Source organism: Anastrepha obliqua, chromosome 2, assembly GCF_027943255.1.
Source record: "Anastrepha obliqua isolate idAnaObli1 chromosome 2, idAnaObli1_1.0, whole genome shotgun sequence".
NCBI classification, from domain to species: Eukaryota; Metazoa; Arthropoda; class Insecta; order Diptera; family Tephritidae; genus Anastrepha; species Anastrepha obliqua.
The window spans coordinates 124,735,634-124,749,917 of NC_072893.1; the positions used below are offsets into that span (position 1 = coordinate 124,735,634).

The 14,284-nt window shown below is 38.4% G+C and overlaps 2 protein-coding genes across 2 annotated transcripts; one reads left to right on the forward strand and one right to left on the reverse strand.

The window, feature by feature from the left end:
- Positions 1-4,881: 4,881 nt before the first annotated feature.
- On the reverse strand, positions 4,882-6,327 carry LOC129237779 (alpha-ketoglutarate-dependent dioxygenase alkB homolog 7, mitochondrial). Its single transcript, XM_054872713.1, has 5 exons — positions 6,105-6,327; positions 5,861-6,036; positions 5,637-5,804; positions 5,292-5,569; positions 4,882-5,219 (listed from the first exon to the last, which is right to left on the reverse strand). The coding sequence occupies exons 1-5, from the start codon at positions 6,259-6,261 to the stop codon at positions 5,102-5,104; spliced, it is 897 nt and encodes a 298-aa protein (XP_054728688.1). The 5' UTR covers positions 6,262-6,327; the 3' UTR covers positions 4,882-5,101.
- Positions 6,328-8,675: 2,348 nt separating this feature from the next.
- LOC129238468 (pyruvate dehydrogenase phosphatase regulatory subunit, mitochondrial) lies at positions 8,676-12,796 on the forward strand. The gene is made up of 7 exons (XM_054873495.1): positions 8,676-9,955; positions 10,025-10,597; positions 10,703-11,000; positions 11,070-11,283; positions 11,346-11,499; positions 11,567-11,682; positions 11,748-12,796. Exons 1-7 carry the CDS (start codon positions 8,956-8,958, stop codon positions 12,186-12,188), a joined length of 2,796 nt encoding a protein of 931 aa, XP_054729470.1. The 5' UTR covers positions 8,676-8,955; the 3' UTR covers positions 12,189-12,796.
- Positions 12,797-14,284: the final 1,488 nt, after the last annotated feature.

The window sequence follows — 14,284 nt, forward strand, 5'->3', positions numbered from 1 at the left end:
GCTTATTCTGTCAAATCCACTGGGAGTCGATTAGTAGTATACGCCATCTTCTGTATTCTCCCAATTTTGCGCTCTATGAACGTAAATCTCTCTTAGAGAGAGTCTTTTTTTCCACCTGGCATCGAATTCAAATGTGTTTCGAACTTGCGATCTGATTTTGTTCATAAATTCTGAGCAAAAGCTTATCGTTGTTGTTCTTGTTATTGTTGTTGTAGCAGCAAAAACATTCCCCATACATAACAGGGAATGCTGCTAAAGTGACAGTCCTTGTCCGGATATACATCCGGATCGTTCCGGCTACATAGAACCGACTGTCATGGGAGCGGTAAAGCTGATCGTAAGATACATTTCTGTCATGCCAATCTTCCAAATGTAATTGAATTAATTCTATAATTTTAACTTTATAATATCTTTCCGGCAAGAGTGAGGAGGCGCAACAACAAATGCTCCATGATTGGTAATTGAGCAGCGGTAAAGTATTCCACCGCTTCTGCTCAGATACCTACTGAATCGCAGTTGCCTTCTTAGAAACCAACATCTTCAATGTGGCCTTTAATGTCACGCTGAATACCTTTCTTTGTCGCTAGACTCTTCTTGCCCGCAGAGAGGGTTTGCGCGGAGTAGAAAATAGAGACTCGAGAGTAGAGTCCACAATTAACATAACGCTCATTTTCTTCGGGACAAGACCATCCTTGATCATAGCAGAGAACTTGATTTACTCATTTCCGTCTTTAACTTTATTTTCTTGCTGGCCGCTTCAGAGGTGGGGGTCATATTATATATTCGAATGTTTTTGAGATTTCTAACTCTCGAAATCACATGTCACAAACCCACTTCTTCAGCAGAGCCCTTAAAATGCATATTTAACTTCTTCCAACAGTTTTAGGCGTTTGAGTTCATGCATCTACTTTGACTGTTGTTAATCTCTAATGATCATTCGAATCCAAATGAGCTGACTCAGTGAAAGAGTCCGATCTTTTGCCGCCCTCAAATAATGAATGCATCTGCTGACAGATATGGAAACTCTGAACTTCCTCAATTCATCTGAACTGTCTCATCCGCTTGGCGAGAATCCAAGTGAGGGCACAAATTCGAAAAATCGGGAAACTAGAGCATCTACACCGCTGCGGGCTGTGTTCTCGCCTCCAACGCTTGGGGTTTGCGGGAGTCATACATTTATACTCCTTCGTCCCGCTTCAACAGCCTACTTGCTGATTTTCTTAAGTACCTCTTCAAAAGCTCGACTCCTAGTGTTTAGACATTTTCCTGAGATAATGATGGCCAGGTCATCTGCAAAAGCAGTTAACTTTGGTCCCCCGTTTCTCATTTTAAGTAAGACCCTGTTTATTACCAGAGTCCGCAGTAGAGGAGAGAGTACGCCTCCTTGTGGTGTATCTATATTAACTCTCCGACACATGACCAAAGAACCCCATACTATTGCCACAGTGCGACAATTGAATAGGTTGCCGATCCAGTTTTGTATCGATGGATGTGTTGAATGCATATCTGGAAGTCAAGGAGGACTTCAACCGCGTATTCACTGTAATGCATTGCCCTTTCTATCTGCAGTACAACCCTATGTAGAGCAGCTTCAGAGTAGCAGCATACTAAACCCTGTCAGTGCAATGTAAATTACCGGTCGTCTTCGTCTAGCTCATCTAACGGTAGGCTCAGGAAACTTGCTGTTTCGACAGGTTGGGTCCAGAAGGGAAGGTCTGTTAGATAAGTGGGTTTGATGGGGCATGTGAAAAGGTGGTTAGTATGGTGCGGGGTGCCTTCACATGATGATATTTGTTTGGTATTTCGGGGTCAATTCTGAATAGGTAACCTGCTACAAAATCCAGAAATTGTGCCAAGGATGTGCGGGTATCTTGGAGTAGCTGGATCTCTTCATCTGCTAAGGATGGTAGACTCCGATTACGGCACTCGGAGGTCGGGAGCTTAAGAAGGTGGTAAGTGCCTCCCGGAGAATGCCGTTGATTGTCTTTCTAAACACTATCTGGTCCAGCAGTTCTCGAATTGTTTTGTCCTGGATCTCGTCGGTGTAATTGAAGAGGTGTCTCCTGACGTGCCTGGGAGGCGTCTGTGGTTCATGGGTTAAACCTGCGTTAGCACCCTAGTAGAAACTGTTTGCTGACCAGCTTGTTGTGCTCCTCCACAGGGAGCATCTGTGCCTCATAATGTAGGTGTTGTAGTGGGGACATCGGGAGGCATCCGTCGCTGTCCGAATAGCAGTGTTTTGACATGTCTGAAGCTTTTTCTACTACGTATCACTAGTTTCAAGCGACCAGACAGGCGCAGCGTACAACAACATTTCTTTGTCTGTGCCCCAAGTACTGCCGGCTGGCGATTTGAGGGCCTCGTTACGGTTTTGGACTTTATTAGCAATTGCGATTGTGTGCGCAGAGAAGGAGAACAAACTGTCGAAGTTTACTCTCAAAATGTTGGGAATTGTTAACAGTCGGAATTGGTGTGTCGTCGACTTTGAGCTTGAGCTGCAGTGTGACCTCCTTTGTCCAGGTGGTAAAGAAGGTCTCCGTGGACTTAGTGGAGGAAAGTTGTAGATTTCTCGCAATGAAGAAGCGAGGAAGGCAGGCGGGTAGTCGTTTATCTTGGCGCTCAGGCCATTGCCCGACGCCATTATCGAAAAACTATCAGCGTGGAGACCAGGAAGACCCCCACTGGTGGCCAGGGGAGTTTCGATACAAGCAAGGGTGAAAGGACGCCACCCTGCGGAACACATTGCTTAATTTTCCTCTCTTTAGAGATGTCGTCTCGAAAGATTACTGACGAGTGCCGCCCACTCAAATAATTAGCGGACCACCTCTTCTGCCCTAGCGGGAGTGTCGATTGTATAATGTTATCTAGTAGCCTGGAATGGCTAATTGTGTCGAAAGCCTTTTTCAGGTCCAGCGCTACTAGGACAGTTCTCTCACAGGGGCGGTTTTGGTTAAGCCCGCGGTTTATCGTGTTCTCGTCTGCTTCCGCGGAAGATGCGGTGTCTGTGATCCCCGTACATCCAGGAAAGTGTATTTTAGTATGGTATCTCGAAAATAAATGATATGCTGCGTATTAAAACAAATTAGCGCCCTTAAATAGACCTTCTATTTTGAATCTTTTTAAGCTTTTTCTGTGCTACATATTTTAAATTCGGTTTTAGCAGCGATCTTTTCATTTTAATTCAAGAATAGAAATATTGCTTTTTATGAAATTTCTTTAAATATGAAAAAAATTGTTGAAACGAGAATAATAAGGAATACATAAATATTCATAAAAAAAATTAAATAAAATTAATAAATAGCGCGAGTTTGAATTCGAAATTAAAAGCTTATTAAATAACCACAAAAATGAACAGCTACAAAATTTCACTTAACCAAAACTAAGTGTTAAATAGAAGCAATAGATTTGAAATTTAGAAGCTTTGAGAGCTTGCAAAAAAAAAAACAACAACAATTGAGAAAACAAGTATGTTATAAATTAAAATTAATTTTGCAAAAATATCACGGATTGCTGACTGGTAAGCGAAATTCCATAAAATGCGAAATAATTTACTACAGTACCAACCCGTTGAATTAAACTTGAAAACAAAGAAAATAGTCACAACATATTGAAGAAAAACAAAAGTAACTGAAATGAACAAGCAAAAAAATGTATGTAAGTAATTTGCTGACTTAGCCAAAGAAACATTTAAGCGTTGCGTTGCAAAAGTTACAAAGTATTAAATTAAAAAAAAAAAAAATATTTTAGTACCATATACAGCAACAACTTTTTCAAACTGCAAGCGCAAAAACAATAAATTGACAACAACAATACAATGAATTGAGACCCAAATACACACACATACACTGACAAGTATTTCAAAAATGCATTTAAGAAGCAACAACAACAATTTTACGAGTTGCCAACTTTTGTGTAAATTGAGTAAAATAAACAATGATAGTAAATTAAAGTATTAAAAGTGCTGAAAATACGCCAAAATACAAACTACACTAAACTACAGTGGTTACTCGATAACTCAAACCTTAACTTGAAGTGCAAGTTATCAAGAATTCACTGTAGTTGGCTTGTGTTGGTCAATCAATAACAAAAACACAAATATTTGAAAAGCGAGAAATACCTTAAATCAATTGGCAGTTCAACATTGCAACAGCGATATATGCAAATAATAAAAAATAAAAAGTTATAAACAAATAAAATTGTTAAATATGTTCAGCAATTAAGAAAATACAAAAAGAAATACTGCGTAAGTTATGTACATTGAAGATAAACAATTATATAAAACAAAATCTATTATGAAAAATATGTTGCAAGACGCAGTGACAATTGGTAAAAATTTAAAAAGTCAAATAACTATTTGAACAACTGCTAAATGCATAAACTAGTTAAAGACAAAGTACATATACATTTAGTAACAATTTAATACAGCAGAGTGCAAGTGTAACCTTAAAATTAATACAAGAAAATATCAACAAAATTAATTATTTAGTTTGCAGTGCGAAAAATAGAAGTAAAACCAATTATAAAGAGTGAATTATTAATAAAAATTAAATAAAAGTACAAACCATTGTTTTTTCTATGCAAATGACTAACTTATTTCAGTTGATATTTGGTAAGCTAATATTTAATATATATTTTTTTTTTATTTCAAAATATTAAAAAATATGTGCGACCAAAATTAACGACAGTTAGCCGCACTAAAATATTATAACAATTTTTTTTCGTTGTTTTTTTTTTCAAAAATAATGTCTGCATTTTATGCACCACCAGTAGTGTTGCTGTAAGCTTTCTATGAAAGATTAAAATTTACTACAGTTAGCCGCGCTAAAATAACTTTTTTTTTTTCAAAAATAATAATTAATTTAATTTAATATTTTTTTATAATATAGTAAAATTAAACGCAGTCAAGTCTGCATTTTATTCACCACCAATAGTGTTGCTGTAAACTTTCTATAAAATCTAATTGAAAAATATTATACAGATATTCACAACAAGCCGCCACTGAGTGGGCTCAGCAGCCCTTCTCAAGCACGCATACGCGCCCCCAAGTTCTTCCAAAATATACAACTTATTGTTGCCAAAAAAATATGACAACAGCTAACTTTCATGGATCATTTCGACAAATAATCGATATGCGTCGATCTTTTTTAATATGCTGCCCCTGAAAGTGTGACACATCGTTGGCGAGTATCTCATGTGTGAAATTGTAACGTGAAGAGTGGCTGTAGATGGGGAAAATTAAAAAGAAATATCAAATTAACAACACCCAAACTACTGGAATGCCGCACACGTACCTCATTATGTACAACGAATAACGACGCAGCAGCACATCGACATAAAAATTATTCTCTAACGAGGTAACCGGCCGATTGCGATAGGCATCATCTTGAAGAGTTGGCGCATTTTGAGTAGCGGCAACGTCCGGTTTACTGTCACCACTGCCATTGCTTACCGTTTCTGTAGACGCCGCCGCCACGGCCTTACCTTGTTGATATTTACGTTCGTCGACGCGCACCAAACGCATAACACTGTCGCTTAACAAACTGATGCCGGCTATTGTATTGCCGCAGTACTAATTTAGGCAATTGGATGTATAGAAGTTAGCAAATATTTTAATTAAAATGTCAGTGCATTCATACCCTTGTACTATCCACGTGCGGTTTGATTACGCCCGCTGCCGCTAAGTCCAATATATGCACATACGGCATAATCTCACCATCGAAGGCTATGTGACGCACACGTTCAAGCACCGCTCGATTATGCGGATACCACTGTTTGCGCTCTGTTTCGCGGAACCCATGTATAGCCTGTGTGGATAAGTAAATTTTAAAAGGTGTAGTATTTTGAAACGCATTTCCATTACATCATCCCAATGATCATATTCATAATGCAGCCGCTTCATGTAAGGTTCAATTTCCTCTATCAACTTAGCCTCCTCTTCGGTCGTTATGAAATTTGTATGCAAGCGCATATCTTTAAGAAAACTCTGTTGTTCCGCTGTTGGCCACTGGCCATGAAACTCGAAATGTGCCGCAGCATCTGCAAAAGTATTAAAATAAATGTCAACGTTATTGTATGCAATTACCTACCATGTTATCAATACTCACCCGTGCGCGTTGAGGTACCTTTATTTTGCTCCCTCACTGGTTCCAGTGATCTTTGCAAGCTTTTGGTGCAGCTTATTTGTCGAATTTGCACTGACCTACTGGCGCTAAAGCAAAGTAAACTTGTTTTTATGCACCTTTGTAGTTGGGATATTTTCATTATTTTACTTTATTATTGCAAACTAATTTGAAATAAATAAGTCGCTGTAATTGACTTTCTTACACTTTTAAAAGCACTGTTGCCACAGCTGTTGTCAAATCAGCTGTTGGTAATTTGATAACAGAACTATACGTTGCCAGACCGAGAAAACATAGCGACAAGAAAATATTTATTTTTGAAACACCAACGGATACAAGACTTCTTCTAATGATAGCCACCTCTCAGCGCGCAGAGACAAATCTCCGAGGGCATTTATGTCATGCCTTGCGGGATCAGCACTAAGCTGAAGTTCCCTACATTTATGGAACTACTTGGAGACGCAAACCATAAATGGGAGGAGAGGCCATAAATGTATGAACTCCAATCTGCTGTACTACATTGTGAAGAGTGTGTCATTCCATTGGCAGGAGAATGCTGCTGAATAGACAGATCACAGAGGAAAATTATGAGTTTAACTGGCAACACAAAAAAAAATGTATTAAAACTTTAAGACCAGACATGGAGGCATTTCCTTTAGTTAGACATTTCAACCCATTGAAAGAGAATACCATCATGTAGTGTGTTGGTATTCACGGACCGTCTTAAAGTCTTAAAAGGATATATAGTGACCAAAGATAAACTGGCACACTTGTTTGTTCTGACTTCAATGCCTTATAACTTGAGAAGGGTTCATTAAATTTTCAAAAATCAAAAGCCAATATAAAGTATTCAATTCAGTATTTGATTGTAAAAAACGAAATTAGTATAATAATATATTTAAATTATTTGGCAGTTTTCCAGTCAGCAAAACAATAATTCAATTTCACAACTTAAACATAAAGTGGAACAATAATGAAAATATGGAAATAAGGGAAAATTGATGAACTAATATTTTGTGCAGTATCCCTTTGCACCAATTTCGCACCTTATGGACGTCGTTGCACGGAGTCTATCATAATTTTAATGACATCTATTGAAATATTTTCCCCATCTTTTCAATTACTGATTTTAGGCAATTTTTACAACGAATCAGTCGTTTGCGCAATTCTCTTTTAATGTGAGCTCACAAGTGCTCAATGGGATTTTTATTTGGGCTGGGATGGGGCAATACTGTTTTCACATTTTAAAGCAACAATTCTCTCACAATCAACGCAGTTTGCTTTGAGTCGTTGGCGTGCATGAAGGTGAACGTTGTTGGTAACTGTCATTTTTCGACAATTTTGGGGGAGCATATTCAATATTTCAATAAGTTGAATTTAGACTCGTCTGTGAAAATAACGTTTCTCCGAAATTCCTTCGGCTTGCTAACGTATTCTTTAGCATAGTTAAACCTTTTACTCGCATTAATCCTTGAAATAAGTGGCTTTTTTTTTAGAAATGTACGCTGTAATTTGTGGGTGATAGGGTGCGTGATAAACATCCACAATTGATGAATTTTTAAGTGATTTAGAAATGTTACTTGCCGAAATTTTCGGGTTCTCTTTTATTAAATGTAAAATCCTTCTCTTGGTCACATTTGAGTTTATTTTGGAAAGTCTTCCAGTACTACTCTTTCTAAGAAAATAATGGTTTTCATTATATTTTATATTATATATCTATATTAAATACTGTAGACATAGGCTTTTTCGAAATTTCCGCTATTTGAGCCACACTTTTTCACTCTTGAAAACTTGTAACGTCAATGGCAAAATATGAGAAATAAAATTAACTTTTGCATTTCCATTGTGAAAAAAAAACCAAACACACATAGCTTTCTTAAATGTGCTAAACAAAATTAGGGCGTCCACTTTTTGTTTGACCTTGAAAACGTATGCTATTGCGGTTATTACTTAAATAAACGGAGTTACCTTTAATATTAAAATAAAAATTATGCACATTGAATAGTTAAAAACGGAATATATTCAACGCAAATGATTTCTTAAAAATCTGTGAATAATTTCTTTATTTATATAAATTTGAATTTTTTGAATATTGATGTCCCAGTTGTTTTCAGTTCATTGCATATGTAAAACTTGATAATGATGCAGTACAAGATTAAACAAAATAGAATTGAAAGGAAAATAATCGAAATAGTCAACAAAAAAGTTAGGTTAGGTGTACATATGCAAACATTTTATTGAAATAAAAATAAGAGCGCTAAAAATCTGAGAGACAAATAACGGTCCTTCTAACTTCCCTAATGCCTAAACTGAGTGGAGGTCCTGCTAAAATTTTATTTTCTTTTTATTCACATCTAAATGTGTGCGCACCACAAAGAGTAGAAGGAACTCGACCAAACATAACAAAAGTGTACGCGCCAATTATTATTATTAAATGTATGCATACTGGCAACACTATATATAGCCGGTATAGAAGCAACTCTCTCTTCTACTTTTTTCTCTGTTTTTGTTTGTACTGTCACAACAAGTATCAGCTATCAGCTGTTGAAAATTTTCTAATATTTTAGTAGATATAACGCAAAAATTATATAGCATATAGCATAATTTGAAAAAATTGTAAAGTTTTTGAATTTTTCTACTTTTGTAAAGCAAGAAAAAATCGAAAAACCAACCACTCAGTATTTAAAATAGTAAATAGTCCTATTGTCAGAAACATTTGCAACTTTCTTGTATTTACTGAAGAAAAAGAAAACAACAAATGTGAATTATTTGCGTGTCGCAAATTAATACAAAAGAAAATTACTAAAGGCGAATAAACTCCTGAATCTCACGCGCTATGCTCCATTTGCGTAAAGGACATAATGTTGTGGCGAAAGTGCCCGATTTGTGGAGAATACAACAGCTGTTAGCATTTCGGGCAACGCTCTCCACTAGCGCCTATGCGCTGCAACAGAAAACTGACGCTGGTGAACCAGCGCAAGCGAATGTTCTGCGAAAGCGTAAGTTCAAGCCACATGAACCTGAAAGTTCTGAATCTATCATCAAACTACCTGAGCAGGCACGTGTCGTAATCTGTGGCGGTGGCACTGTGGGTGCATCGGTCGCCTACCATTTGGCGCTACAAGGCTGGGGCAAAGACACTTTGCTTATTGAACAGGACAATGTGGGTGGTGGCAATCCCTGGGCAGCTAGCGGCTTGGCTGGGCGTTTTGAGCCAAGTTACACAGAATTGCGACTGGCCGAGTACTCAATTGACTTGATCAAATCCTTAACAGCGCAAGGACTAGCCACGGGTTGGCAGCCAGTCGGCAGTTTAAATTTGGCGCGTACTTTCGATCGTATGACGGTTTTCCATCGCATGCGTTCTCAGGGGCGCGCTTGGGGCATCAATTGCGAGATACTCACAGCCGAACAATGCAAAGAACGTTGTCCGTTGATTGAGACGAGCGATCTGGCTGGTGGATTGTGGATTCCCGAAGATGGCGTTTGTGACCCGCATAAAGTTTGCATCTCGTTTGTTGAGGAAGCGCGTCGTTTGGGTGTGCAGGTGGTAGAACACTGTGCGGTGCTAAAGATTAACAGTGCACATGGAAAGGTGAGCCGCATCGAGACTTCGGCGGGCGATGTGCTGTGTGACTATTTTGTGAATTGTGCGGGATTCTGGGCGCGTGGTGTGGGTACACTGTCAACGCCGCAAGTAAAGGTGCCACTGAAGGCCGTGGAGCATCATTACTTGCATACCAAACCTATTGAAGGGCTCGACCCGATGACGCCATTCGTACGCGACTTTGACGGGCGCGTATATTTCCGTGAGAAAAATGGGCGCATATTGGCGGGTGAGTGCAAGAAAATATTTTTATTGCAAAAAACTAAAAACTTATAGATAATAATAATTTCTGCATTAGGTGGTTTTGAGCGCGAGGCAAAAATGCTCTACGAAGATGGCGTTATACCGCTGTCGCAAAAAGAGCGCGAGCAGCCACCAGACTGGGATCACTTTCACAGCCTACTCGATGAGCTGCTGTATCGCGTTCCATTACTGAGGTCATCGTTACTTGATCGACTGACGAACTCGTTGGAATCGTTTTCGCCAGATTGTAAATGGATTTTGGGTGAAGCACCTGAAATTCAAAATTATTATGTGTCAGCGGGCATGAAAACAATAGGTGTTTCGGCCGCAGGTGGCATTGGGCGCGTCATCGCCGATTTAATAGTGAAGGGTTCAACGTTTCTGGATTTACATATATTGGATATAAGCCGTTTTCTGGGACTGCATAACAATCGAAAGTTTCTGCGTGATCGCTGCAAAGAGGTGCCAGGCAAGCACTTCGAAATCAATTATCCATTCAATGAGTTTCAAACAGGTCGCAATTTGCGTATGTCTCCAATCTATCCGGCGCTCAAGGAAGCAGGCGCAGTATTTGGACAAACAATGGGCTATGAGCGACCAAACTTCTTCGATCCGAATGACAAGATGGGTGAGTTGGAATAAATGGCATACCAGAATGAGAGCAGATTTTAAGCTCACTGTAAAAAAGGTAATTAAATAAATAATTAAAAAAATAATCTCTTATCACTTTCAGACGAGTTTGGCTTAACACGCTTTCGTACTGCCGAAACGAAAACTTTCGGCAAGCCGCCCTGGTTCGATCATGTCGCCAACGAGTATAATGCCTGTCGTGAGCGTATCGGCATCGCCGACTATAGTTCGTTCACCAAATACGATCTATGGTCGAAGGGACGTGAAGTAATCGATTTGTTGCAATATCTCTGCTCCAATGATGTCGATGTGCCGGTGGGTGCAATTATACACACGGGCATGCAGAACCATTTGGGTGGCTATGAGAATGATTGCTCGATAGCGCGACTCTCCGAGCGACAGTGAGTACTGGGAGTTAGGTTGAAATTCGAAGATTTACATTATCACTATTTGTTCTTTTATAACTTCAGCTATATGATGATCGCGCCAACCGTGCAACAAACGCGCTCAATCACTTGGATACGCAAACATATGCCAAATCATTTACGATCCGGTGTAAACGTAGCCGATGTGACATCAATGTACACCGCCATTTGTATACTCGGCCCATACACACGCATTTTGCTCTCCGAATTGACGGACACCGACTTGACGCCGAAAAATTTCCCATTCTTTACATATAAAGTAAGTATTGGAGGGATGTGTGTGTGGATTAGCTAGTCATGTACTGGTATTTTCCTATGCAGGAACTCGATGTGGGCTTGGCTAATGGGATACGCGTGCTAAATATTACCCATACTGGCGAATTAGGTTATGTTTTGTATATACCAAATGAATTCGCGTTACATGTTTACACACGTTTGTATCAAGCTGGACAAAAATTTGGCATACATCATGCAGGTAGGTAATCAAGTTTTAATTTAATTTTATACAAAGTTTATGTCACCTTTGTCACCTTTCTTTGCAGGCTACTATGCCACGCGCACATTGCGTATTGAAAAATTCTATGCCTTCTGGGGTCAGGATCTGAACACATTTACCACACCGCTGGAATGCGGACGTAGCTGGCGTGTCAAATTGAATGTATGTATGCAAGTTTGGCATATTTCATTAATTCATAGTAACTCACTCCATTTTTCCACACACAGAAACCCATCAACTTTATTGGCCGCGATGCGCTGCTTAAGCAACGCGAAGAGGGCGTCAAGCGCATGTATGTCCAGCTGCTACTTAACAATCACGATCATGAAGTGGATTTGTGGTGTTGGGGTGGTGAACCCATCTATCGTGATGGCACATATGTAGGCATGACCACCACCACCGGTTATGGCTTCACATTCAAGAAGCAAGTTTGCCTCGGCTTTGTGCGTAATTTCGCCGAAGATGGCACGGAATTACCGGTGACAAATGAATATATTCTTTCCGGCCACTATGAGGTGGAAGTAGCGGGCATACGTTTCGAAGCGAAAGTCAATTTGCATTCACCCAATTTGCCAACGAAATTCCCCGACAAAGAGCGTGAGGCCTATCATGCGACACGGGACAAGCAAGGGCAGGCGGATTTATTGTCCTACGAGACGAAATACTGAACGAAATGAACTAGAAGCTTAAATGATTAGAGAAGGCAGAAAATATATACGACAAGGGACACTGTGTCGCTAGAACTGGTTATTAGTTTATTGTATTGTATTATTGTATATGAATTAATTTTATTTTCATTACGACTTCCTTAATTTTAATTTTTATCCTGTTATTGCCTAGTTTATTTAGCAAGTTTTAGTAATTTAGTGTTTATTTAGCCAGGTATGACTTGTTCCTTATAAATTTTTATTTACGCGCCTTAGGAATAATTAAATGTTATATTATATTATGAAATCGTGTTGATATTTTTAAATCTCAAATATACTGATTTACACATCAGTTATATACTTATACAGTTGTTCGAACTAACCACCCAGATTTTTTTTTTTTTAAGTTTTTAATTACTTCAAAATATGCATTATACATAAAAAATTAAGACATTATTGGAATCGAAAAAGTCTGCTACGAGCATTTCATTTACGAAACAACAAATCGAAATTTTTTCCAAAATATACAGTCTAGCAATTTGTAGGCTTAAATTTGATATTAGCAATTATATTAAAAAAAAACTAATACTGCAGCTCAATTAATTACAAAAGACCTGTTGAAACATTTTGCGAAATGATATACAAAACAAAACCAAGTGTGCTTTAGTTGAATATAAAAAATGTACGAAAATTGTATTAAATTAATAAAAATAAATGCAGTTCTGCACAGCGAAACACCTAAAATTATATTTTCTACCTAATAATATGGAATAACTTACTTTAATCTAAACAATCTTTTTTTCTCAACTTATCGTACTTTTATCCAAGGCTCATTCATTAAAGGTGGTAGCACTAGACCAACAACAATATTTTGTACGTTTGATTGTCAAAGCAAAGTATTGGAAAAGTAGTAATCAAAAAATGAATTCGCCTTGATTCGTTCTGGGCTGACAACCACATGGACACGGTGAAAGAAAAAACAAATCAGCTGATTTGCCGATACCACCTTTAATAGATTCGCCTTGCTTTTATCTAAAAACGATTGAGAAATCCAAAATAACAGAACGTCTTCAAAAACCTTTCTGAAAGTATTCATAAACTTATTAATGTTTGAATAGTAAAATGTAATTATATGGCCTCTTGTCCTCAGATATTTGCTCAATTATAATTTTGAAAAGAACTTGTAATTAAACTTGTAATAAATGTAATAATGTAAAGTAAAAAAATATATATTCTTGTGCTAAAAACAATAGGATTTAAAAATGAGACTTTTTCAAAATTCTTTTATTTTTCTAAAAATTCTTTATTTCTAAAAATTCTCTCTTTTATTCCCACTGGGATGCCGCCAATTGAATTTCGAGTTATTGTTGTTGTAGCAGCAACATTCCCCAAACATATACGGTGAATGCTGCTGAAGTGACAGTCCTTGGCCGGATATAAATCCGGCTCGTTCCGGTTACGTAGAACCGACTGTTGTGGGCGCGTGTCATTTTATCTGTTGTCTTGCACTTCTAAATTGAATTATTGGGTTGGGGAATAAGTTCGTAGAATTTTTACTTTTATTTAAAAATTAAACAATAATTATATCAATAAGTTAATCGGCGAATACCGTTGCTGTTTACAACCTCTCCCCACCTCTCGACCAATTTGTTCATGCCGCTCTTGTTGAGCCAGTTTTTAAGGACCTCTTTGCTATCGAAAGTAACGCCCTTCATATGACAGGTTTGACAGGGAGCGGAAAAGATGTAAAGAATAATCGGTCGTTGCAAGGTCCGGAGAATACGGCGGATGCTGAAGGACATCCCATTCGAGCTCGCTCTTGGAGTGCGGCTTTAACGACTTATGCAACATGCGGCCTGGCGTTGTCGTGAAGGAGCATGGTTTGATCATGTCGATTAGGTATTTTCACTCGAATAGCCTCATTCACGTGGTGTAGCTGGGCAATGTAGAGCTTCTTGTTGACCGTTGCATTCTTTTTGCGCATTTCCCGGTGCATCATGCCCTCCCAGTACCACCAAGCACATATAATAATCTTCTTTGGGTGAAAATCCGGCTTGACTCTCGGCGTTGGCGTATCTCCTGGAGCCACCTACTGCTTTCTTTGCTTCATATGCTAA